The sequence below is a fragment of the Pelodiscus sinensis genome, chromosome 4 (genome assembly GCF_052426305.1).
Source record: "Pelodiscus sinensis isolate ZL-2025 chromosome 4, ASM5242630v1, whole genome shotgun sequence".
NCBI classification, from domain to species: Eukaryota; Metazoa; Chordata; order Testudines; family Trionychidae; genus Pelodiscus; species Pelodiscus sinensis.
In genome coordinates, this window is record NC_143055.1 from 49,109,789 (window position 1) to 49,137,542 (window position 27,754).

Sequence of the window (27,754 nt, forward strand, 5' to 3'; positions counted from 1 at the left end):
CAATCTCACCTTTCCTAATATTCAAGACACAATGTCAATCTCACCTTTCTCCAAATAATTTTATAACTGAATCTTGAGCATGCTACATACCCCAACAGTCTCCAGACGCCTGCTAACCCTGACTGACTAAGACAAACTAAATTAACTAAGACAAAGGAGAACTATTTACAATAAACCTGAACTGGAAGCAGGAATGCTAGAAAAGTTGTACACTGGAAGTGTTCTGTCTCAGAACATGAGCAGTAGAAAGGAATATCACTCCTCATACCTTTGGTTTGGAGCACAAGAAAGTGCAGGTGCAGACAAATGGACACTGCTAGTAAAAATATTCCAGCCTCAGGTAGATGGAGCACATTCATACATTGAATGAAATATGCATATGGATTATCACTCAAAGAAGAAGGGACTGTTTTGTTAATTTACCCGGAGTATTTTTTGGATGCTCATAATTTATTAATGTAAATTTAAATAACTGTTTAGATTGCAGAGAGCATTATGTATTAATGGTTTACCATTTAAATATAAAAAACAAACACAAATATCACAGAAGGAACAGTGAACTAGAAGGCTATGTGACCGAGACGAGGAAATGTAATGACCTAAACCAAAACTACAGGAATGACTAAAGACTGATCTTGAAAACTAGTGTGATTTGGATTTCAAGCATAGTCTGCGTATCTGTTATTTTAGCATCTAGCAACTTTTGTCACACTGCTAAGTGCTTAGAAAGAGGATCTATTCATGCCTGTTTTCAAGCACGTTGGATACTACATTATGTGTGATTTTTAAAAGTTAAAGTCAGAGTTCAGAATAACTTACTGATCAATTATCAATAAATGACCAAACAACAAAAATTACCTAAAAGCTCCTGGGTTGGTCCTACCAAGTCCCAGCACAAGGGATTCTGTAATTTCCATACTCTCAGAGCGCATCATTGGAACTATGTGCTTAAACAGTGATGAAGGGGATGGACTGCCAATAATCTGGAACAAGAAAACAGAATATTTTTTCTAGAAAGTAGTAGTTTCCAGCTAGTATTATTTAAAAAAGTGTAATATTATTTTAAATTATTTCCAAACTGAAAAGTTACTTGAAATAATCATAATAAAAGGGAAACTTTTGCTATAAGCTAGTAACATCAGTCTCTGCCTTGTATTATCTTTATTAAGATGCCTTGTGATCCCGCCCTCGCACAAATCTCATTGCCATCAGCAGATTAATATTTCAGGTTTATATCAGGGCTTCTTTCTTGAGGAGATGAGCATTAAAACCAATATCACTTCAACGTCTTTGGAATACAGGATCTCCATCATTCCATAGGGCACCAGATTAAGCACATGGGTTTTCAGTGACATCCCTAGCATTATGTCCTTCCAGGCTGAACCTTTTGCCTGTAGAGCACCACAAAAAATGTATCAAGCTGATACCTTTCCCTCATTCAAATCTCTTGTAAAAATTCACAGTAACATAGGGATTTCTTGGTGTCATCTGGCAAAGGACACAGGATAGAAAAGGATTACGGGAATCCCCTGTGTTTAGTATTTACATACTAGCTCACCAAATTATGTCATGCTAGGTCTGTGACACACTGGTCCTCATAATTAAGACTACAAGTTTTTCATGGAGGCCACTGACTGAATTTTTGGGAACTCCATGACTTGTGCAGCAGCTAGTGCATCTGGACCAGGAGCAGGTTGGCCAGTGCCTGGGCCAGGTGCACCAGCCGCTGTTGGGACAGTTTCAGGCCACTGTGTCCCCTCTCCTCCAGAGCAGCAGCAGCAAGAATTCGGGTACAGGCGGTGGCTTATGGCTGGGGCACTGCTGCAGGGGAGAGCGTGAAGGCTCTGGGCAGTATTTACATCAGGGGGCTCCTCAGAACTGGCAACATGTCCCTCCCTCAATTCCTAGACAGAGGTGCAGCCAGTTGATTCTGTGCACTGCTTTGGCCTGCAGGCACTGGCCCTGCAGTTCCCAATAGCCATGTTTCCTAGCCAATGGGAGCTGTGGAACTGGTGCTTTGGATAGAGGCAGTACACCTCCTCTTAGAAGCTGAGGGAGGGACATAACACCACTTTTAGAGACCTGTGCAGAGCAAGGTGGGGTGACTGCCAGCACCACTAACCCCCCGCCCAGAACCCTTGGACCTCCTCACTCCCCAAGATTTAGTCAGAGGTATATAGTATGAGTTACAGACAGGTCACAAATTTCTGTTTGCTGCCTATGATCTGTCCATGACGTTTTCTAAAAATATCCATGACTGAAATGCAGCCTTAGTCATAATACTTGTGAAATGTTACGTAATGATAATAGATAAAGAATCAATGTATATATATTGAAAATTAAAGTTCTTCTAGTCTGTGATTTGGAGCTGGTTGCCAAAAGGTGAAAAACCTATTTCTTTCAGGCATGAAATATTTATTTATCCATCTATCTGAAAGTAAATTGACTGTGATATGGTTCACAGTAAGGACACATTTACAGTATTGAGTCAAATGCTAATGAAAAGACTATGAAATCTACCAAAGAGGGAATAGACTGGAAGAAATAAACCAGCAGAAGGGACTCCTATTTATCAGTGAGGACAATGGATTTTTGGATAATTACCATAGGTAGAGAGCTGACCTGAATGTTGTAGTTAGTAAGCCAAGACTGTAGCTTGTTGTGTGAAAATGGGATAACAGTCTAACTGGCTGAAAAAGGCTGGTGAGAAATGCTAAGTTCTAACATGCCTGTTATGATTTTATTTTATAAGTAATTCTTTGTTTAATACTTCCATCTACTTGATATCATCTGAATCTTTTTGTTTCTGGTTACATAACCTTATTTTCACTATAAACATATCAAGGAAGCCCCAGGCCCTTTAAATGCACCACTGTAGTCCTAGACATGGGGTAGGGAACTTTTTTTAGGTTGGGAGCAGCTTACCCACAAAAAATCAGTTAGGGGCCAAAGACAAGTGAGAAGCAAAAAAGAAAAAACAAACCCATTCTCACTGAGAAAGAGAAAGACACTCCCCACATTCCCTTCAAACACAAAAGCTTAAAGAGGCCCAGGCTAGTAGATTTTGTGTGCTCCAGCCCCATGGTGGAGTGGGGCGGGAGGGGACTGGAGCACCAGAGCAGGTTCCCCAATGCTGGGGGGAGCCCTGAGCATTGGGGGCCAGATCCAGGCAAGCTAAGGGCTGCAACTGGTCGCTAGGCCTTAGGTTCCTCACACCTGTCCTAGATAGTTCAGATCAGACAGTGCTTCAGGGATGGCTGGGGGAGGCTAGTTTCCAGCCCTTCTCCTTCCACTAGAGGCCTCATCCCCTCTGGAGTCTTAGAGCAGGAGTGGGAAATAAATTTTGCCAGGGGGCCACTTCAAAAATTTTTGAAGTATCCCCGAGTCGACCCGGAAGGGGTGGGAACTAAATGATTGGTTTGGGGGTAGGGGAGCCCCTTCCCACCCCCCCTTTCCCGCTAGGCACCCATGCCCTGGAAGAGGCTTGGCACGCTCCCCCACCCCCAGGCCAATCAGGGCCTGGGGGTGGGGGAGTGCGAGTAGGGTTGCTAGGTGTCTGGCATTTGAGGCATGTGTCCGGTTTAAAAAAAAAAAAAAAAAAAAAACTATTTTCTGTTTTTCTTACATGGAAGGCTGCTTGGGACAATCTTCTACCACTGCATCTAGCAGGGGGAGTGCGGGAGGATTTAAAAGGGCCATCTTTTTTTTCTGCTCAACAACTTTTGATTCTTTTTTTTTGCTCAACCAATTTTTTTTTCCTGCCATGTTTGGTATTTTTTGTGAAACTATCTGGCAACCCTAAGCGTGGGAAGCCTCCTTCTGTCCCGCCAGGAGCATGTGGCACTTTGAAGTGCTGCGGGCTCCTCACAGGGCCGGGACAGAGCGAAGGAAGCTTCACACTGCTTCCCTGCCCCAGGCCCTGATTGGCCTGGGGATGGGGGAGCGCATGAAGCCTCCTCTGCTCTCCTCCCTGCCCTGCGAGCAGCCACGCTTCAAAGCGCCACATGCTCCTGGCAGGGCAGGAGGCATCTTCAGGTACTCCCCTAATTGACCTGGGGGTGGGGGAGCAGCGGGGTCTCCGCGGGCTGGATCTGGCCCGCAGAGGCCCTTTTTCCCCACCCCTGTCTTAGAGCCACCCCCAAGTAGACCAGCAAGTCTATCTCCCTTGTTAATACCCATCGGATATTTTCTTCTTCACAGTGAGTTCCATTTCTTCATGTATACTTAATTGTAATGATGAATGTAAGTTGAAAGTAAAAGTTTAGCATTAGTGTTATCATCATAAATTCTACATGCTTTGGATAATTATGTATTTGCTTAATTGTTATTAAAGTGTAGTTATTTTGCTGTGTAAAGAACATAATGTGGTCTTTTTACAATACATGGTAAGGTAATTTCATTAATATAGTAGAAATGTTTGGCCCGTGATGACTTACCAAAATTTGTGCCCCCTTGTGAAAATTATTGCCCATCCCTAGTCTATCTGAACAGAAATTGTAAGACAACCTTCCCAATATGGGCATCAGATCTTGATACTGTCTTTATAGAGCATTGTTACATAAATATATGGACTGAATCTCAAAGTATTTATTAGAGATATTGCTAAAAAAAGTTGAATAGGCTGGTTGAGCTCTCTGAGTAGACTGTAACCCTCAATGGTAGGTCTAACTTGACAATTCCAAAGCATAACTTAATGTACACACAAATCCAATTAGAAAATCTGTATATAGCCTCTCCTTTTATCCTATCTACAGAACATCTTAACTAGCTTAGTCCTGTCAAGATAGAAGGAAAACACCTTCCAAGGTGTAAAGTTAGCTTCTCCAGTGTTGAGTGTGGATTAAGAAAGAATACAGCCAGATAAATTAGTTGGTAGAGATGAAAGCCAGAGACTACCTTTGGTAATAACGGCAGATGAACTCACACTACCTCTAAAAAATACAGTGTACAGATGTCTTGTCATGGGGTGCCTGTATTTCTGCCACTCTTTTAGCAGATGTTATTGCTACTAGAAAACTTAATAGATGAAAGGAATACATCTCTTAAATCTCAAGAGGTGGGCAAATCAAACCCTTTAACACAATATTATATCCCAAAGAAGGAGAAGTCTCCTGACTGAGGGGTACATCAGCATAAGGTCTTTCAGGAATCTAAAGCAAAATTCAGGACAATGTAGCACTTTAAAGACTAACAAGATGGTTTATTAGATGATGAGCTTTCGTGGGCCAGACCCACTTCCTCAGATCAAATAGTGGAAGAAAATAGTCACAACCACATATACCAAAGGATACAGTTAAAAAAAAATGAACAAATATGAAAAGGACAAATCACATTTCAGAACAGGAGGAGGATGCGGGGGGAGGAAGGAAGGTAAGTGTCTGTGAATTGACGATATTAGAGGTGGGGAGAGTGGGATGTTTGTGACTTAATGGTATTAGAGGTGATAATTGGGAAAGCTATCTTGATAATGTGTAAGATAGTTCAAGTGTTTGTTCAATCCTCTTTGGAGAGTGTCGAATTTTAACATGAATGACAGTTCAGAGGATTCCCTTTCAAGTGCAGATGTAAAAGGTCTTTGTAGCAGAATGCAGGAATCTAGCTACTGTAAGATCAGAGAATATCAAATGACCTTGAACTGGAGGATGAAGAGCTGAGACAGCTGCTAACTGGGTTCTCCAGAAACTCAGAGAGAGACCAGTCATGTTGCTTTATAACAGAAAGTAATCAGGCACGTCACATATATCAGTTTGAAAGAGAAATAACTAGCACTTGTGCCCAGACTATGAATCTCTTCCACTTGGCAGAGTGGTGTCCTTTCTTCGCGGCATAAGAATATTCTGCACCTCAAACAGCTCTTCTCTACTAATATTAACTAACCAGCATCTATGTTGAGAGGAGCAGAGAAGGTGGATCTAGACAGACAGTCTGTCCTTACCTTTGAGATATGTGACTTGGCTGAAAAGGCAACTGGATTAGCTGTTGAACAGAGGATAATTAATATAGTTTGAGAACCAGAACTGTCTTGGTTATGCTGGGTGCTCTCAAAATCATCATGCTATCATGAACCCTTGCGATCCCCGGAATCAGCAAGGTAGGTTTATATAAACCCAGGTACCAGGATTCGGAACATGTCAGAAACAGATCCATAACTGACCTTATGTGAAACAGAATTTGTGACATTTTTTGTTCTCTTTCATGTCAAACACTCTATGAATAGATGATCCCACGTGAGGAATATAGCTTGGACAACAGTATCCTTCACAGACTACTCATGGTTGCTTGCAAACTGTCATTTCTGATGATCTGCAAACCTGATAAGTATATGGCTATCAGGGTAATCTTGTGAAAAATACAGTAGCCATACAGACATATAGTTGCTTGATAAAAGAAACTGGTTTTCCCGGCTTATTTATATAAAAACATTACTGTTGTGCTTTCTATCATTATCTGAACTGTTACACTTCAGAACTGTTAGGAATACAGTGCATGCTCAATGAATGTCCCTTAGCTCCATTACATGCATAAACTGGGCATCCGTAGGCCCTATACTTGAAGATTAAAAGAGGAATCCCCCTCTTAAACAGAGTGGCTACATCTGTCACCAAAGTCTTTGATAAAAATAGTGAAGAGAAAGGCATCCCTTTGCAAACTCTGAGAGGGTCCAGCCCCCGATTTAATTACAAAAGGAATTTTGGGGGTCTTTCAGAGCTAAGTATAGTTTATTGAGCTGTTACACAGTTTTCAATGACCATGCAATAAAGGTTAAATCCAACAAGCTGAGTTACTCTGGTGCATGAGGTCACATGCCTCAGAGGTCTCATATAGGTTGTTACAAAAGATTAATTTGTAGGTTGTTGATCAGATCTTTTTTGGGACAAATAAATCATACCCAGAACAGCCCTTGGAAATTCTCTTTTGTATAGTAATTTATGTGACTTGTTTATACTTTGAGGCATAGGGATGCAAAAAGTCGTGATGTCTGCTATATGGAGTTAGTCACCCGTTGCAGAGAAACATATGCTTATTATATCCTTAAGTCAGTTGCCACTACCCTTAGGCATTTTGTTAATACCTTCTACATTGTTGATAGACTGAGTGGCCATTCCTATATTGGTACTGTAGTATGAACTGTTCACCTGAATCCTATTTTCTGTGGACAGGATGAATTGCTAAAGAACTAAATATCCTGGAGGTTGAGAACTATATACCAGTCCTGTTGATCTAAGGTTGAAATAATTGAGTCCAAAATTATCTGAACTTGAACTTGCAGATGGAGGCATTCAGTTATCCCACACACAGATCAGGGCATTAGTCCCTTTTCTTCTTGGGAAGTAGAAAGTAATGGAAAGAACACTCCAGTGTTACCATGTATTCTTGACAAACCTTTTCTATGGCTCCAAGATTTAGAAGGTTGATGAATAATTTTTGCAACCAAATAAATCAAGTTTCTTGGATTCTTTATTTTGTAGAGTACCTTTCTGTTAATTATATTTAGTTCTTTCTTTGTCCATTGCAACAAGCAGTGACACAGGAATAGGGCATGTAAAAGATTGCTCCAAGCCTTGGGAAAAGACCTGGTCATGGTGATTCACTCTTTTTGATAATACAGCTAGTAAAACAGATGTTTTCCAGAATAAACTAGCTGGCTCTTAACATTTCCTCATTATTGTCATCATAAGACATCCAGTCATGGAGGTATGCAAGATGTTCAGGAGCTTGGGGCACATTCTCAGCAGGAACAGATGACAAGATAAGAGCTGAGAAAGAGCTTTCCTCTATTTGTAAGTTCTCATGAAATACCTGATCACCTTCCTAAGTCAGCAGAGCTGCAGTCTGAACCAAATGAAATGCCCCTTTGTGACTGAAGAGAGGAAGACACAGCTCTGAGCTAGGTTGCAGAAGCTGGTCTCTTCTGATGTGATATAATCCCTATGGGGCCCAATAAGGTCAGGGATCTAGTAAGCTCTGTACTAGAACAGGGGTAGCAGTCAGTACCAAAGGAGGCACTTGATTAACAAGAGCAGTGAGTATGGTATCAAAGAACCCTAGAGTCTTTGACACTGTGTGGGATTTTGGTACTGAGTACACCAGCGCCATAAGCAGATGAATAGAAGGAGTTATTACCAGTGCTCTTTCCTTTTCTGCTCCCAAATACCCATCTACTTATAATACAATAGTTAGAATGTCCAATGTAAGAAGCTCAAATACTTCAAATTCATGCTCATAGCCTTAGGTGGTGGGAAGGAACTAAAGGACAGTTGGGATCATTTTGCCCTTTAACTCTTTGGATGGGAGGACACTCAGGGCAGCAGAAATGAGCCCAATGGCATTACTGGTCAACAGAATCCAAATCTGAGTACACAGGGAACACCCAACAATGTAATATATATGCACAAGAATTAAAAAAATAATTGCCATTTTCTTCTGTTCCCTCAAACAGATGCCTCTACTACTTCTGCCTCTGAGGGAGGAGGACTTTTGCTATATTTTTAAATAGTCCATAAAAAAGAAAACTAAAAGTCAGCGAGTCTTTCATCATTACAATAAGTGTTCATAGCACGTTAAAACTCCTTTTGAGTAACATCATATGCACTCCTTTTAAATGAAACCCTTATAGTCACTGTCCTTCCATTGCAATGGATGTCTTTTTAACAATTCAGGTTATAGCTGAGTCTACCAGCAATCAAATAATTCCTTTGACAATCTACACAGCTTATGATTAGCTCTGGGAACAGATGGTCTGTAATGTAGCTCTATTCAGGGCTCTTACACAATGTTCTCCAAGTCACTGCAGCTAGAGAATTTTTTAAAAACTTTTTAAGGGAAAACGCACTCTGGGAATTTTGGTGGCTCTCTAATTCACATTTTAATACGGGGGTAAGTAAAGTACCTTAAATGTCATGGAGAAGAAATTTCCAGTCCTCTAAAGAAAACTGCTTAGATTAAGATGGCTTTGAATATTTTAGTGTATTTGCAATATTTAGAGGAAGAAAAAAAAAACCTTTTGAGGTCCTACTTTCTGGGTCCATGTGGAGTATTAAGTTCCTGTCAATGGGTACCCATCTCCCAACTAGGGAAGAAGTCCTAATAACAGAAGGAATAAAAGAAGCAGCTCCCTGTCAGGGGAAAAAATGTGCTCTATAGTCCAAACACTACCTTCCTCTCCTCTTTTCTGTAGGGGAAGCCACCATGTTGTAAAAATTCTGAGAACAGAAAGATCCATATCTAATGAATTTTTAAACAATTAACAAAACTATCCAAAGCCCAAGATTTGGTGGTGATGGGGGACTTCAACTATCCAGACATATGTTGGGAAACTAACACAGCGAGGCACAGGCTATCCAATAAGTTTCTGGACTGCATTGGAGACAACTTTCTGTTTCAGAAGGTTGAAAAAGCTACCAGAGGAGAAGCTGTTCTGGATTTGGTTTTAACAAATAGGGAGGAACTAGTTGAGAACTTGAAAGTGGAAGACAGCATAGGGGACAGTGATCACGAAATAATAGAGTTCATGATCTTAAGGAAAGGTAGAAGGGAGACCAGCACAATTGAGGTAATGGATTTCAGGAAGGCAGATTTTGACAAGCTCAGAGAACTTGTAGGTAAGGTCCCATGGGAAGCAAGACTGAAGGGAAAAACAACTGAGGAGAGTTGGAAGTATTTCAAAGGGACGTTGTTAAGGGCCCAAAAGCAAACAATTCCGCTGTGTAGGAAAGATAGAAAATATGGCAAAAGACCAGCTTGGCTTAACAAGGAGATCTTGCATGATCTCAAAATAAAAAAGGAGTCATATAAAAAATGGAAACTAGGACAACTAACAAAGGATGAATATAAGCAAGCAACACGGGAATGCAGGGGCAAGATTAGAAAGGCAAAGGCACAAAATGAGATCAAACTAGCTACAGGCATAAAGGGAAACAAGAAGACCTTTTATAAATACATTAAAAGCAAGAGGAAGACCAAGGACAGGGTAGGCCCACTGCTTAGTGAGGAGGGAGAAGCAATAACAGGAAACTTGGAAATCGCGGAGATGCTCAATGACTTCTTTGTTTCGGTCTTCACCGAGAAGTCTGGAGGTGTGCCTAACGCAGTGAATACTAGCAGATAGAGGGTAAGTTTAGAAGATAGGATACACAAAGAACAAGTTAAAAATCACTTAGGAAAGTTAGATGGCAGCAAGTCACCAGGTCCTGATGAAATGCATCCCAGGATACTCAAGGAGCTGATAGAGGAGGTATCTGAGCCTTTAGCTATGATCTTTGAAAAATCATGGCAGACAGGGGAGATTCCAGAAGACTGGAAAAGGGCAAATATTGTACCCATCTATAAAAAGGGGAATAAGAACAACCCAGGAAACTACAGACCGGTCAGTTTAACGTCTGTCCCAGGGAAGATAATGGAGCAGGTAATTAAGGAAAATCATATGCAAACACTTGGAAGGTAATAAAGTGATAGGGAATAGCCAGCATGGGTTTATGAAGAACAAGTCATGCCAAACTAATCTGATAGCTTTCTTTGATAAGATAACGAGCCTTGTGGATAAGGGAGAAGCGGTGGATGTCATATACCTAGACTTTAGTAAGGCATTTGATATGGTCTCGCATGATATTCTTATTGATAAACTAGGCAAATATAACTTAGATAGGGCCACGGTAAGGTGGGTGCATAATTGGCTGGATAACCATAGTCAGAGAGTTGTTGTTAACGGTGCTAAATCCTGCTGGAAAGAGATAACAAGTGGAGTTCCTCAAGGGTCTGTTTTGGGACCCGTACTGTTCAATATCTTCATCAATGATGTAGATATTGGGATAGAGAGTATGCTTATTAAGTTTGCAGATGATACGGTCTCGCATGATATTCTTATTGATAAACTAGGCAAATATAACTTAGATAGGGCCACGATAAGGTGGGTGCATAATTGGCTGGATAACCGTAGTCAGAGAGTTGTTGTTAACGGTTCTAAATCCTGCTGGAAAGGGATAGCAAGTGGAGTGCCTCAAGGGTCTGTTTTGGGATCCATACTGTTCAATATCTTCATCAATGATGTAGATATTGGGATAGAGAGTATGCTTATTAAGTTTGCAGATGATACCAAACTGGGTGGGGTTGCGACTTCTTTGGAAGATAGGGACATAATTCAAAATGACCTTAGCAAGTTAGAGAAATGGTCAGAGGTAAACAGGATGAGGTTTAATAAAGAGAAATGCAAAGTGCTCCACTTAGGAAGGAACAATCAGTTCCATACATACAAGATGGGAAGCGACTGTCTAGGAAGGAGCATGGCGGAAAGGGATCTAGGGGTCATAGTGGACCACAAGTTGAATGAGAGTCAAAAGTGTGATGCTGTTGCAAAAAAAGCAAATATGATTTTAGGTTGTATCAACAGGTGTGTTGTAAGCAAAACTCGTGAAGTCATTCTGCCGCTCTACTCTGCACTAGTTAGGCCTCAGCTGGAGTACTGTGTCCAGTTCTGGGCACCACATTTCAAGAAAGATGTGGAGAAATTGGAAAGGGTACAGAGAAGAGCGACAAGAATGATTAAAGGTCTAGAGAACATGACCTATGAAGCCAGGCTTCATGAACTGGGCTTGTTTAGTTTGGAAAAAAGAAGATTAAGGGAGGACATGATAGCGGTTTTCAAATATCTAAAAGGGTGTCACAAGGAGGAAGGAGAAAATTTGTTCCTCTTGGTTTCTGAGGACAGGACAAGGAGTAATGGGCTTAAAGTGCAGCAGGGGAGGTTTAGATTGGACATTAGGAAAAAATTCCTAACTGTCAGGGTGGTCAAATATTGGAATAAATTGCCAAGGGAGGTGGTGGAATCTCCCTCTCTGGAGATATTTAAGAACAGGTTAGATAGACATCTGTCAGGGATGGTGTAGACGGAGCGTGGTCCTGCCTTGAGGGCGGGGGGCTGGACTCGATGACCTCTCGAGGTCCCTTCCAGTCCTATGATTCTATGAATGAAAATCAAAAAGCAGACGGGCATCTCTGGATGGGAAACACACTGAAAAGTGTCAAAATCCTGAAAAGTAAATTGAATCAATCACTGGAATTAGATTAGTCTATTGGCTTAAAACTGCAGAATTCTATCCGCCCATTTGCTTGAATATGTAACTCTTTAATGATAAACAAAATATCAACGTTTTCATCATCATTTTATGCCTTGGCAATTTTGGCAAGATTTAGCTTCAAATTAAGGTAGGTGAAGCAGGAAAAAAACCCAAAAAACCAATACAGGCCTACTTTGCTAATATGTCCTAGTTTATCATTTTTTGTTTCACAAGAGCAAAGTGGTAGCAGCATATTATTATTTCATACAAATCACAAAAACATCTTAGAAAGACCGGATGGGCTATAAGTCTCAAACATTTCTATATTACTGAATATTCAGCATTGCTCAGAAAATGTCAGAGGAACCTACTTTTGAATCAATGCTATAGCCACTGTCAGGAGTAGACGCCAGCGTCTCAGGAGGGGAACATCTCACAGAACCTGCAGCTGAAGTAGAGGATGTGGAAGTTGCTGCACTGCAGCAAAGAATCAGGTAGTTTCTCCAGAGCCCGATATATGAATCACTATTTGTAGTAGTATTTACCTTCTTGGCATTGATAGGGCTACTATAAAAAGAAAAGAAATAGATAGAAAAATAACATGAATTTTGAAAATACAATTTACACACTTCATTTTATTCTCCGCTGAATTTTGTTTTTCAATTTTATGTATGTCTTTATGTGCAATTCTTTAACACTGTATTCTCTACTCTGAATTCAGTATTGAAAGCTGGTATTAATACAGCAAATTCAATTTTAAAAATATGCATATTATATTGCTAATATATATAACTTCTAAAGTACAATACAGTTAAAAGGTACAAATTAATCATTACAGCAGCCTATTTCTCTACTAAATTTAACCATTTTAGTTATTTTTCTGCTATTAATATTAAAATAGGATTAAAACATAGGAAATGATAGTGTTTATATTTAAATATTATTGAAATTTATTAGGCATTGTAATTTCAATAATTCTTAAAAAGGTTAATATTCTGTGGTTTGATTGATTGATATAGATTAATGGAAAACAGATTAAGACGGGAACTTACTTAATGTCAATCTGTGGAGACAACAGTTGGAGTCTTGTGTAAGCAAACATCCAAGCATAGCTTACAGCTGTTGGACAGTGTTTTGGAAGATTTTCTTGTTTCATAAAACTGGAGAGGCTTATAATCCATGGATCTTGGCCCTGGGTCACATGTGCAAATATCCATATATGTGATGGACTCACCACATCAAACTGGTGACTAATAGGAGAGGAGCTCCAGTCAGCTACTGTTTGTAAATCAATTGAACTGCGGCAATATAGTAAAGTAGTCTGTATACAAAAACAGAACAAACAAATACTTAATACAAAGACTTTATTTGCATCTCTGAATCAAAGTGAGTGCACACAGTGAGTAGACTGATAAATTATAATTAATTTTGTCTTACAAAAAATTGCTACAGGACACTAATTCATAGCTAAGCTATTTTCACACTCCCAGATGAAAAGCAATCGTTTAGTAGAAGCAATCCAATTTTATAGTCAGATTTTGGCTCATTAATGACCTCCTGTTTTGGTAAGATACCAAATCTCAAATCTTTTGTAGTGATTTCTGTCAAACACTAGAAGCTTCTAAACTGAAGAGCAGAGAAATCTGTCCCTGATAAATCATTTTCAAAAGAAACAGAAATCTATTAAATTCCCTCTCACTATTGGAGAATCCTCTGATCCTTTATTGTGCCATAAAAAAATTTAGCAAAGAAAAGGGAATTAATCTGAGAATTTTATTTTTTCAGACATTTACCTAAACTAAAGTTTGCCTGTTTGTTGGCAACACATCTTGCACAGAAAGAAAGTAGCATCTTAAATCATCTGAAAATGTGGGTTTTGTCCATGAAAGCTCATACTACCTTGTTTTCATTGAAGTTAAAGACAAGCACATTTGGATTCCAGACATGGGTATGCATATGTGACAAGCGCTGCAGTTGTTTGTAATACTGTTTGTTGACCTGTACATGCGTTGTGTGATGGCTATACGGTGTATCTGAGGTTTTAGAGGCTGTATGGATCAATGCCACTCTAGGTCCCTTTCATCAGCAAACACGAGAACCCACAGCACAGGGAATAGAGGATAGGTATTTGAATCTGAATAGGGACCATACATCTCCAAAAACCTCCAGTTAGAATAAGTAACAACCTTTTTCTTCCATGAGCAATGACCACGTATATTGATTCCAGACATGGGTGTGTAGCAAACAGTGCTCAGTGTGGCACTGGATACAAGGACTCACAGGAAGTCAGAGTTTGCAGGGCAGCACGGCCAACTGCTATATCTGCTGCTATTGGTGAAGTGATGGTGTAATGAGCATTAAAGATGTGGACAAAGGATCACGTGCCTGACCTACAAATGTCCTGCATGGAACATCTCCAAAGAAAGTCATTGAGATAGCATGCACCAGTGTGAAACAGGTTTGATTCCAGGGAGCAGATGAACGTGACAGTGGGAGTAACACTCATCAATAGAATGGGAGATCCATTTACAGAGGACTTGTGAGGAAAGGATGTGCCCCCAACAGCACTCAGAAATGGTGAAGAATAGTCTGATGAGGCCAAGAGCTGTCAAGTGTCTGAACTGCAATCTCGATGAATAGCAGTTGAACATGATAGAATCTGATGAGGGATAGGAATTCCTGACATGCAAGGCAGGCAGCCTGCAATTCCAAGATGTTGATATACATCTGTGCCTCTCTTGATGTTCAAAGGCCCTGAACTGTATGCCCTTCCAAATGAGCACTCAATTTGACAAGTGTGGCATCTGAAATGAGACTGATGCAGAGAGAGGGATGGGTAAATGAGATACCAACTAGGACTTTAGTTAAATTAAAGACTTTAGACTTTCCTCGTGTGAGGAAAACCAGGATGGAGAGTAGAAACAGAACTGGGCTGCCAGGTGATCCATCTGCAGTTTATAGACTGATCAAAAACAGTGTATATACTGATGGGCATATGGAATCACAGAGATTTTGGCTTCCATGTGGCCAAGGAGGGAAAGACACTGGCAGATACAAGTATACAAGTTGACACACAGCTGTGCGAAGAAGGATATGGAAGACAGCAAAATGGCCTGTGAGAGAAGTCCCTGGCTCCCCCCGCCTACCCAGGAGTCCAAGCATGCCTGATGAAGGTGAGTATACAGACAGGGAATGAGAACTGATTTGTCCTCATTGATGCAGATTCCCAGGCCAGAACGGAGGTCATGAAGGTTCTGAATCATGGAGAGGAGGATGGTTGCAAGATGGCATAACAAAGAGTCAGTCGTCCATGTAAGGAAACACTGAGTGGTTGAAACAACTACAGATCTGCACTGGACAGATCTGACAATAACAAAGACCTTTGTGAACATGCAAGAAGAAGTGGCAATAGCAAAGAGGAGGACCCAGAACCAATAGCGAATGTCCCATTGTGAAATGGAGGAACTTTTGATGAGTTGGGTGGATGTCATATTGAAAGCCATGAAGCTTGGCCCATGGGGGAGGGATGGGATATTGAGAAGAGCATGATCATCTAGAACCAGAATTTTCACATGAATTTGTTCAGGAATCAGAGATCCACAATGGGGCAGCAGCCAGTCCCCTTTTTGCCATAAAGAAATAAGCAAAGTAGAACCCATGCTCACATTAGCAGTACCCTTCCAGAGGATGGTGTTTACCTTCCTCTCAGAGGAGATCATGTTGGGAAAGACCCCCAAGACCAGCATGTGATAAGTGACAAGGGACAAATGAGAGGAACTCTATCAGGTACCCCTTGTGAGCAATGTCCTGCATCCATCAATTGGTGATAATTTTTCCCCAACTGCTAGCTAATAGGGCAAGATGATCCCTGAAGATGACATGGGACAATGTGGTAGAGGTGGACGGAGATTTGTGGATCTCAGGCAAAGAGGCAAAATAGCTGCTTGGACAGACGTTGCGAGAAGGTTCCAGTAGTGGAGATGGTAATGGCAAAATAACATGGTTGTTGGGCTCACAGTCTGTGAAAAGCCAGCTCTTGTGGGTATTACAAGTAGGGTTGGTAGGCAATATGTGAATGTAGGCAGAAAAATAACTGCTGCTGCCTTCTGGTCAGAGCCAGGGCTTAGGTATCAAGCAATTGACAGTGGCACAGGAATCATTAAGGATCCTTTGTCTGTCTTGTTACTGAAGTTTGTGATTGTCAAAAAGTGAGATCCTTCCTTATGGAAGCCAGAACAGTGAAGTCAGGAATCTCATGAGAGCACCACTCCGAACACTAGAGAATGAGATGTCACATCAGCACTGTCAACTGTGGCTTAGAGGGCCATCTTGGTGACTGGTTTGCCCTTTTCCGAAAGTACTTGGAAATCCTGCTGCTTCTCTGCCAGGAGGAAGGCCTGGAACTCCACCAGCGATGAGCATGAAAATTTTTATTTTGCCAAGAAGGTCTGGTAATTTGCAAAACAGAACTGGAAGCCTGTGGAGGAGTAAATCTTGCATCCCACAAGGTCCAAGTTTTTTTGCCACACAGTCCAGAGTGGTGGTCTTGAAGTGCTGCTGCCAGGTGCATTCAGTTGATGCACAGGCCACAAGCAAATTTTGGGTAGGTGTGTAAACAGGAAGCATATGCTCTTAGAAAGGGCAAAGTAACAGTGTTCAGTATACCTTGGGAGAGGGACACAGGAAGCTGGGATGTGGCAAACAGACTGAGCCAGTTGGAGTATAGCTCTATGAATAGGAAGGGTGGTAAAGGAGGGCCATGCAGTTGGGATATCCAGAAATGTGTTATGCAGGTCCTAGATGTACTCCATCTGGAGGCTGAAAGCCACAAACATGCACACAATCAAGTCATGATACTGGCTGTGGTCATCCAGAAGGGAACGGGAAAATGTAATGTACTCTTCTGCTGGAGAAAAGAAAGCTGAAATGAGAACCAGCAGTGTGGGTGGTACAGCAATGTCATGAGGTTTGTCATAGATGGAGGGTGGGGTAGTATGGGCTGCTAGTGGTACAGTAGTAGCGGCAACCTCGCACCCTCCTGTGATCCTCATAGGGGTCCCAAGCAGGCTATTACAGTCAAGCATATGAATTACAGGGCATTAGCAGAGCTAGAAGAACCACGACTCAGCAGAAGGGTCAGATGTTGGTGAGTAGGGTAATTTTTTCTGACGGTCAAGGCTGTAGGATCACACAGGAGAATGAAGGAGCTGGCTTTGAGGATTGTTAGAGGACAAGGACAAGCAGAAGCAAGACTGTATAAGTCAGGGTGGAGCATGGTGCTGTGCAAGCAAGAAATGTTTATCTGCCAGATATGGGAACCCCTAGACCACCAGAGATTCAGGACATCAAGGGAAGCCAGCATCTGACAGTATTAGTTTGGCCATGGACATCAGTGGAGACATATGCTGGCATGTGCAGAATCATGCGCAAGGGTATGAAGAAGCCAGGAGGCATGAACAAGAGCCAGAAGTGATGGCAGTGGACTGGTGGCCATGGCTGGAGAGTCATGACAGTGCCTGGACTTATGTTCTGTGCAAGACTTCTTAGGAGGCAAAGCAGATTGGTTAACACACAATTTCTACCCTGACCAGGCATGACTCAGAGTACCATTGCTGCATTTAGGCTACACCTACACAGAAGAATTTTTGCACAAAAACTTGAGGAGCGTCCACACCTCAAGCGCATTTTTGCACAAGAAAATTTACAGCGAATCAACAGAACACAGGGGGCTTTGCGGTATTGGTATTCTTCTTTCTATGAGGAATAACTCCTTTTTGCTCAAGAGTTATTGCGCCAAAAGTTGCATGCAGGTGGGTAGGAGGGGGTTTTTTTTTGCACAAAAACAGCCTATTGAAAGAAGTACAAGTGCCCTGGTGGCCATTATGTTAATGGCAATCAGAGCTTTCTTGCAAGAGAGTGTCCATGCAGTCTGGGCCATTTTCGATGCACTTCTGCAGTGTGGACGGTCTCTTGTGCAAGAAGTCTTTGCGCAAGATCTCTTCCACAAAAAACTTCTTGCACAAGAAGCCTGCAGTGTAGACATAGCCTTAAAGGCAGTCCATGTCAGTGGGTTGCCTTTATATCCATGTTTGTACTACTTCCACTTATGGGGGACTTCAATGAATGTGGCAGTATCGTGAGCACCAGCACATGAGAAGGGATCAGGGGAGTGCTCATCAGTGTTGACAGGCATTGCTCTAGCAGATCTGCCAGTCCCGGATCAGATTGCACTTGAGGGTGCATAACGTCCTCCAGCAGGTGCTTGAGGAGTAGGGATGTTAAATTTAGATTAACTGGCTAATCAAATAGTCAATGCATTTTGCATTGACTATTTGATTAGTCGATAAGGGCGCCTCCACCTTTGAAGTGTAGTAACGGCCCTAGGGCTGTTGCTACACTTCATATGTGAAAACGCTGTGGAGAGCATGGAACCAGTGGGGAACTCAAGCAGTCCCCCCCCGCAGGCCCCAGGCTCACCACAGTATTTCAAAGTGGCAGTGCTGTGTGCAGCCTGGGACGAGCTGGAGAGTCGCCTGCTGACACTGGGCTCCATTTGGCACTGCCACTTTGAAACACAGTGGGGAACCTGGTGTCAGGCTCCACGTGGCATTTCAAAGTGGCTGCGCTGCATGGAGCCTGAGGTCAGAGGGGGAATTCCCAGTTGACCCTGGTCTCCATATGGTGCTGCCACTTTGAAATGCTGCATACAACCCAGGGCCAGCTGGGGAACTCAGGCTGCATGCCGTGTTTCAAAGCAGCAGACCCCAGTCTGCACGTGGCACTGCCACTTTGAAGCCCCCTCTCATGTCCCCCCTACCCCACCGTTCTGCCTCTTCCTGATAGAGGCAGCAAGTGGGGGGGGGGGGGGGGGGGAGGAGGAGGAAGGGACTAGTAAAATAGTGTGTCAAATATCCAACAAGCATTTGGTTATTGGATAATCGACTAGTTATTCACATCTGTATTGATGAGGCAAAGTTCTTTAGCTTCCAGAGTCCAAGATGGGTATAAGCAGCAGATGGGAGCAATGGGTGATAACATGTGCCTCACCAGTACTATAAAGACAACATCAGTGTTCGCTAGTGGTTAACTGACTAGTCGAGTAGCTGATGGAATTTCCATCGACTACTCGACTAGTCAATAGGCACTTCTGCATTCCTCCTTTGAAATGTACAAGATCCCCCACTGGGGAGGAATGCGGAACTCTGAGTGCAGCCCAGGGCCAGCGGGAAGTCCCGCTGACTCCGAGCTGCACACGGATGCCAGCTTTGAACTGCACAAGAGTCAGGGAGGATCACCTAGTCAACTAGTCTTTAACAACCTTACTGCACACAGAGAAAGAGTGTGTGCACAGAGTACAGCTTTCGAATCCAGTTTGCTGGGCCATAATCTCCAGGAAAGGGGAAGCACTGTGAGGGGAAGAAGTCCATCCGGGGAGACATAACTAACAATGGTGGTAATGACACACAATTGGAAAAATATATGTAGTACAAATAGTAGGAAAAATGGACAAAGTTGTCTTAGAAAGCTAAGAGTCCCAAGAAACCGGGATTCTGACTCTTCTTCTGGCATGCCCAGTATGGTGAAAAAGAAGGGTTCTTCAGATATAGCGGCCATAGGTACCAGGCCTCTTTTGCCAGATCATACGGTGGTGAAAGGTTCTGACTCTGGAAACACCTTGGACTCTGAAGAGATTTCCAGCAATGCTGGGGAGAAGGAAGGGAGTACATGGTCAGTATTGGAGAGCTGAGGTGTAGAAATGGGATGGGCTTCTCTGGCAGCAGCAGGAAAGATTCAACCTCCAGAGCGCACAGGTCACAGGTGAGTGGGAGCCTGGAGAGAAGTGGAGAATGTGGGTAGGGAAAGATAAACTCCTCCACCAAGAAAAGCGCAGAGACCAGGAGTCCATGGTCTGTCCTTGGTATTTAACACCAAAAGATCTGGGGCATGTGATGTGCTGACAGGGGTACTCACCAGTGTTGACCTTCACTGTATGGGGGAGTGGGTATCTATCAGTTCTGGATCCAAGTACTTACGGAGGTTGTGCTCTCAAGCCTTCCAGGTTTGGGGCAGGAAGAACTTGCAAATGGAGCAGCTAATCATGAAATACACATTGTTGAGGCAATAAAAGCACCTCACATTTGTTGTGCTCAGAGAATAAGTAGAGGCAAGAGATGCTGTTTTTAAAATACAGAGTCCGGAGCATTGTCCTGGAAAGCTGAGGGGGACAGTCCCTATACAAGGAAATAACAGCACTAACATATCTCTCTATACTAAAACAATTATTTACAGTGACATATGTTGAATGAAAAACAGCCACTTTAAAAAAAAAAAAAAAAAAAAAAAAAGGAACACCTGAGCGCACACAGGTTCGGACTCAAGCCATGAGGAGGTAAGAGGGAACTAGAAATGTATTAACCCATACTATTTATTATATCATGGGCTGAGAGCACCAAAGGACATCCTATGCATGTGTGAATCAACAGACAGTGCCAACAAACACTTCGGCATTCAAGCATATGGTCCATACCCCGCTTGTGGAATACACATCAGTACCATCACTTGAAGAATAATTATATTTAGATAATTATATAATTTGAGGACAAATTAATTTGTTGATTAATTTTACATTCTTCACAAAATATTCCTACCTGATCTGCCCCTGTGAGATGTATGAAACTCTCAAGAATAGATGAACTCAGTCTGTCCATCACATCTATAGCCAACTCATCATCACTCTAAAAAAAGGGAAAATACAATGTATGAGAATCTCAAAGTTCAAGAAAAGACACCAAGCATTACCCATTTCATGAACAGTTATAAAGAACTACCTCAACTCTTACCTTGGAAATTTCTAATACTGTGAACAAAGCCCGTATTTCCCGAAGAATGCTGACAGCTAATCTTCTGGTTGCAAGTCTTGTGCTACAAAGAATGACCAATGCAAAGCCTTCCACAATATGAAATACATTGGAGTAAAGGGTCTTCTCCAGGGGAAGAGTATGTGCAGTTCCATTAGAGGCACCACGCTTAAAAAAATTATACATGTGTCATTTAAATTAACAGCAAAACAATCATTATTGAGCTATATTAGGTTAATTATTAGTGATAAAAGAAACAGTTTTAAAATATTTAGAGAATTTTGGTTTGGATGCTTATCCAAACTTCTTTGGATCTGGAAATGTCATGACATTGGCTCTCTCAAGAATTCCCGCATATCCTGGTTTCAGCCAAAACCAATATAATAGGAACAGCCTTTCCTGTTCCACTTTGGGAATTCCACTTTCTGCTGAGACCAGTGGAGAGTGTTCCCTCTAAGATTTTCCATTCATGAGACAAGTGAGTTTCGTCTTGTGTGCCAATACTGAGGTCATGGGCACTTGTTCGGATGTACGCCACTCTGGCACCCACCAGTGGTGCTGTTCCCTGAGAGACTCTCCGAGCGCCATGGGTTTGCAGCGAGTGGGGGGCTTGGGCACCGATGTGGGAAGCCAGAGGGGGAAAGCTGGCAGGGGACTGAAGGGGGCAGGAGGCTCAGAGCCAGAGGGCAGTGGAGGAAAGGAGAAGGAATGCAGAATTGCTCCAGCCCCAATAGCTGCCACACCGTAGCCCCGGCTCCCGCTCTGGCAGAGCAACACTAGCTGCTGCTCTGGCCTAGAGGGAACTTAGTATGTAACCAAGTCAGTGACAGAAAACATCTATAAGGATTAGTTCCTGATAATGAGCTATGGGGGATATTCTTTGTGTTTACTTAAAGGTATCTGCCCTTCTGTCACAAGCTGCCGCTTTCTTGTGAATCATTCTAGTTCTGCAGGTTGGTTAGGAGGAAGTAAAATATTCAGAGCAAATAGTTCTGACACTGTCTCTTAACAATCCTCATTTTGCTAGGGGATGGCTTCCTGCTTCCCCCACCTCCAGCATCTCCTACTGAACTCAGTCTATAAAAACATACCAATAATAGGCCTAGAAATATTATTACAAAGCAACTAATTTTGTTACACCTTGTAAAAAAAATTAAATTTTTAAACTGTTTTCCCCATTTTTTTTGGATAAATTACTGGCATAGTACTAGATTTCTGCTACTACATGTAGCAATTTCCTCGAAATAGACCAGAGATTAGATAGATCTTTACAATAAAAAGCACACTCCATTACAGACAACTTACCCAGTGTGCAGTGCAGGGTGGGGTCAGCCAAGGGACCAGTGAGGAAGGGGACACAGCAGGCTGCAGCTCCTTGAGGGTGCTTGAGCAGGGGCATGAGGTAGTGGTCAGGCTGTGGCAGGCAGAACGAGTGCAGGCAGGGCAACTGCTTGGGCCACTGGCACTGGATGTGCTGCCTGCACATGCTGCAGGTGACCAACAGGTTGAACTGGGCCACCTCCCTGCCAAGCTCCACAGGACCCTGCTGGTTCCTGGCCTCGTTCTCTCCACTCAGCACTGCAGCCCCTACCTGATCTGCTGGCCAGCCCCCTGCCACCACCAACACCTGAACTGTCCTTGTGCTGCCCAGAGCCTATGGCCTATGCGAAGGGGAGAATGCGACTCCACACCCGACATCCCTGGCCGCACAACCCTAACCCAGCAGCAGCACATTCCTGGCCACGGCTCCAGCTCTGATCACCACCACACAGCCTGCCCTGGGAGCAGCTGGGCAGCCACCATGTGGCCCTGGCCCCAGCTTCGGCCAGCTTCTCTCAGGGTAGGCCACGTAGCTGGTAGCTGCCAGGGCTGCATACAGCCCACAACTCCAGGTCTGGGGAAGGGCTGATGCTAGGGCCGTGTAGTGGCTGCCGTGTAGTGGCTGCCCTGCTACTCCGCTCCTGGGGCAGGGCAGCTGCCCACCCACTGCACAGCTCTTCTGAGGAGGTAGACAGGCCTCAAATTTTTGGTGCACACCCATGCAAGCATGCACCTTAGGGTGCATCTACACAGCACGCTAAACTCGAAGTAAGATACGCAATTTGCGCTACACAAATGGTGCATCTTATCTTGATTGAATTTCAAAATAGGCTATTTTGAAATTTGGAGTGTCTACACAGCATCAAATTTCAAAATAAAGTGCTATTTCGAGACATCCCTTAACCCTCACGGAACGAGGGTTACCAGGAATCTGAAATAGCACGCCCATTATTTCAAAAAATATTTTGAAATAATGGACGGCTTGTGTAGACGCGGGATAGCTATTTCAAGATACCTTTGGTATCCTAATATTGTCATGCAGTGTAGATGCACCCTTAAAGGACACATTTAAGGTGGAGAGGCATTCCATTTTTAAAAAACAGTTTGAGAAAGTTTGATCATTTCAATCAAAGGCATTAGATTCACTTTTTAAAACTTTTGAGTGAAGAATAAAATCAATTCTTAGTTCAAATCATTTCATTCATTCCTGTTAATTATATTTCAAATTGTAAACAGACCTTCAGATAAAAAGAAGCAGGAGATGACTTTATGGAATACTAAGCACTATTTAATCACTGAATTTTTTGCTAATTATTTTTAAAAAATACAAAATTCAGCAATAAATATGGAAATAAAAGCATATATACAAAATATCTCTGTACAACTTAAACCGAAAAGTATTTGTCAAGGCCAGTGCATGTGTGATTCACCAGCTCTCCTCAACTGGATTGAAAAGAGGGCATGTGGGCTCTACACAGAAGAGAACCAAAAGAGTCAGAACTACCTGAACGAGAGTCAGCAAAGAGCATGTGAAAGTTGCATGGAAGTCAGAGGGACTGTGGAGGATTCTACAAGGAAGCTGTAACTCGTTTCTAGAAGAAGGCTGAAGACAAGAGAGGTTCACTGGTTGACCTACCCAAACCAGAGAGCAATGGCCATGCAGAGGGCTAACTTCAGGGAGCAGCAGAGAGAGTCATATGATCGTGTCTATAACAGAAGTACAAAGTAAAGAACAGAAAGGATTTCAGGAAAGGGAGCAACGGAGGAGCTTACCAATGATATCTCCCGGGCCAGACAGCTGAACCCAAGGGAATAATGAAAGGACTATGGGAAGTGAGGGATGCTTCCCTTGTAAGGATGATCTCCCAGAAGAGAGGATGGAGGCATTCTTTCTGCAAAGAGCAGTGATGCTCTCCAGCTGGAAGGGATGGGGTGACTCTCCCAGCAAAGGAACAGAAGGGAACCAACAAAGAGTCTGTGTGTGGCAGAAAATGTCAGAATGAGACATGTATGTCAAGTCAATAGACAAGATTTCTTGGGATTTTAAATATTTGCACTGGGTTGATAAATGAACTTGTTATGAGACTTACAGTCTGGACTATCTACACAAGGTTTTTTAATAAACTAAACCAAGGAGGAGCATTTTATTGAGGCAAATTAGCTTAGTGTGGTGTTACTGGGTCTCAAAGAGAAAATAGAGGCAGGCATGACTGGTGTGCTGTGGCCATCCTCCTAAAGAAGGGGCTGCTCTATGACAGCATAGATTACAATGAAGAAAAAGCTATATTCAGATGAGAAAAGCAAATTGCTAAAAATGGATAGTCAGAGAGAGCATTTTAATGCCACAGGAAATTAGTTCAATTACACGGAATTGGTAATATAAGAATTTCACGCATACCTGAGAATCTTGGGTTTTATTGTGCATTTGGGCAGCTTGCTTCCATTGATTTATTAGCTGCACTAACATCTTTACTGCACTATCAAGAAGCGTTGGATGGACATCAGTCACTTCACGCACAATAAAATAAACAAATCCCGAAAGAACGTCTTCCCGCCAGTCTGGAAAATCGAGCATTAATGCCTGTAGAGTATTGAAAGCGAGGGCACGCAGTTCTTCATCCATGTGAATTGTCAGCCTGTTCAGAGTGCACAGCATTGTTAAAAAAACCTGCACCATCTCTTCAAATCCTCACAGTCTCAACTGGATACAGGTGTTTTACCTTTTCTAAACTAAAGTCAATTTATATCCTTCACTGTATGACATTAGGGCCTTCATTAAAACGAGGATTTCATTTTCCTTACCTTGCTAATAATTCAATAAGGTCAGTCCTGCTCATCCCATCTGGAATCAGTCTTGGGATAGCAGCAATACAAGTTCTGAACAAATCAATCTTAGGTTTTCTCTCTCCCCTACAAAATCAATTTACACAAAACATAATCACATGGTTTACAGTATGTTTAGCATTAAATACACATACGATTTCTAAGCTCAATTCAATGTTAGGGAATCAACCCCAAATCATCATAATTAAAATCAGTACAACCATCATGTTCTTTGTGAACAAATTTTAAATATCCTAACATTAAATTAAACCTGAACACATTTAAATACATTCAAAGATTGATTTCTGAATTTCTTTTAGGCACAAAAATTAATTACAAGGATATGACAGTAATGATGCTTAAATTTATAATTTACTACATACGTAATCATGTCCTCAGGTTCCTTATTTGACATCTGTACACTAGTCATGCACATTGGCCTCCCAACTTCTTTGTCCAGATGCCTAAGAATGCTGTCTAGTGCTTTTCTCACTTGAGGGTAATATATTGACATTCCTGAAGAAGTAAAGCATTCCAAGTCATCTTTTTCAGTATTATTAAATTTTATTTTCATATCGGTTATCTCGTAGTTCATCACTATTTAACTCAGTTTAAGACTAGTATCTTGTATAAAACATAAGAAATCATATACAGGCAGTCCCCGGGTTACGTACAAGATAGGGACTGTAGGTTTGTTCTTAAGTTGAATTTGTATGTAAGTCGGAACTGGTACATATTGTAGGGGAAACTCTAGCCAAACATTTCTCCAGAGCTCAGTTTTGTTCTCCCACACCTCACTTCCCTCAGTCCTTTATTCGCAAGCTGAGGTGTCTGCTGAGAAAAGCCGCTCCGCGTTTCCCTGGTCTGCTGGGGGTGCGGGGGCGGGGCGCTAGCTTCGCGTCTCCCTGGTCTGCTGGGGGGAAGCAGCTAGTGAGGGGTTGCCTCACCCCGTTTGTAAGTAGGGATCTGATGTAAGTCGGATCCATGTAACCCGGGGACTGCCTGTACTAAATTACTTTTAACCAAATCTTATTTTAACTGACAAAATTTTCTTTTTTTAAATTTAAACAGAATATCCTATTATATAAAAGTACACGATTCTCTTTGGGGAAACAAGGGGAAATCAATGCAAGGAAGTGACTCTAAGCACTTCTATTTCCGGGAGGCAATTTTGGGCCCAGAATATTTAATAATAGTTATAAACTACAGTCTACTCTTCCATTAGCCTGGAATCAGTGCAGTACAATGTTTGTGGGCTCAGTCACCTTGCCTTCTCCTAGGGCTGCCCCAGAATGCTCTCTACATCAGGGGAATGCCCAGCTGCCTCTATAGGACACTTTCCAGGCTGCTTTACATTGCTAAATGGAAGGCCAATGATCTTGTCTTATATTCCAAACTTCATATTTCTATTTGAAACAAGTAGGAATTTAAAAAAAATCTTCACCAGTAGCAGACATTTCATAAAATATTTTTGCATTTACAAATTACTATACATATGAGAGAATGTCTGTCTGTCTGTTCAAGAACTCCTCCTAAATGGTAAGAGCTAGTACCAACAAATTCACTATACAGCTTCATCCTATCATAACTTAAAGTGAGGTAAGTGTTTGGTTCTGCCAGTAGAGATGTACCTGAAATGGGACTGAGTCTCATAAAACCATACAGAAGAGAGACAGAATCACCAGGCAGGTGAAAAAGGCTGACTGGGGCATGCCCACCCTCTGTCCAGGATTGCCCAAGGTCAGAGCCTCCCAACCCTCAGGTGCCTTTTAGAGAAGACAGGGGGAGGAGAAGGAAGAGGCTTCAGGGAGCGAGGGGAAAGAGTTTGATGCATTTCTCATGATGGCTTGGGAGCACAGGGGGCAGACAAACCTGGACCTGAACCAGCTGGGGGACATGCACCCCTCCCTTGGTTGTGCTTTAGGAAGCTGGAGCTGGAGCTGCAGCAGCCATGGTGGCCCCAAGCTGCTGCAATGAGAGACGACTCAGATAGTCTTTTCTCTCTGGAACAGCCAGCATACTGAACCCCTCATCCCCAGCTCCATCCCAGAACAATGATTCGAATGAAGCATGTACGTTTTCATTTTATTTTCCAAAAAACAAGTATTAATTCAGATAAGGACCTGGAGAAATCTTCTAGTTAAATATAAAATTAATCCCCACATAAAAATATTACTTCAGTATCCTGAAGGATGAATGTGTATATTTCATTTGTTAAGGGACTGGCGAAAGAATACCACTCACCTATTACTTTTGCTTCTTCATCTGTCAGAGTTTTATTGAGAAAGATTTTCTTTACTCGCAGAGTGTTTCCTGAGGGAAGAACAACTCCTGTGGTTGGCATTGGTGGTTCACCATCTTTCTGCTGTAAACTGTCTGCTATCACAAGGAAGACTCTGAGGCCTATATTCATCCTCTTCAATGGTAGCAGAAAGGGAAGACAATGGAATTAGAAACCAGGAGGAATTGCAAACTTACAATGGTTTATAGATGGTGCAAAATAAACATTAATACATATTTAATTGTCCTTTCATTAGGAAGAGATCAAAAGAGCCCTACTATGGTAGATATATTTGTAGTAGTAAGATAATACAGTATGATTCAGTGAAGTACCTCCCCAGCTCTGATTCAGTCAATGGGATTTGGAATCAGCTGAGCACCTCACAAGAGACAGTTAATAACTTGCAGAACATGACTCTA

General features: G+C 42.2%; 1 protein-coding gene across 11 annotated transcripts in view; it reads right to left on the bottom strand.

Moving 5' to 3' along the window:
- The window catches only part of FRYL (FRY like transcription coactivator), a 394,001-nt gene that overhangs the window by 127,290 nt on the left and 238,957 nt on the right, over window positions 1-27,754 (bottom strand). For all 11 annotated transcript variants that reach the window (XM_075930452.2, XM_075930453.2, XM_075930454.2 and 8 more), the window contains 9 exons: window positions 27,299-27,470; window positions 25,438-25,570; window positions 25,034-25,141; window positions 24,630-24,867; window positions 20,894-21,079; window positions 20,702-20,788; window positions 13,106-13,374; window positions 12,425-12,620; window positions 859-983 (listed from right to left, as the gene is read on the bottom strand). In XM_075930452.2, coding sequence (XP_075786567.2) covers window positions 859-983; window positions 12,425-12,620; window positions 13,106-13,374; window positions 20,702-20,788; window positions 20,894-21,079; window positions 24,630-24,867; window positions 25,034-25,141; window positions 25,438-25,570; window positions 27,299-27,470 — 1,514 coding nt within the window. The remainder of the gene's footprint in view (window positions 1-858; window positions 984-12,424; window positions 12,621-13,105; window positions 13,375-20,701; window positions 20,789-20,893; window positions 21,080-24,629; window positions 24,868-25,033; window positions 25,142-25,437; window positions 25,571-27,298; window positions 27,471-27,754) is intronic.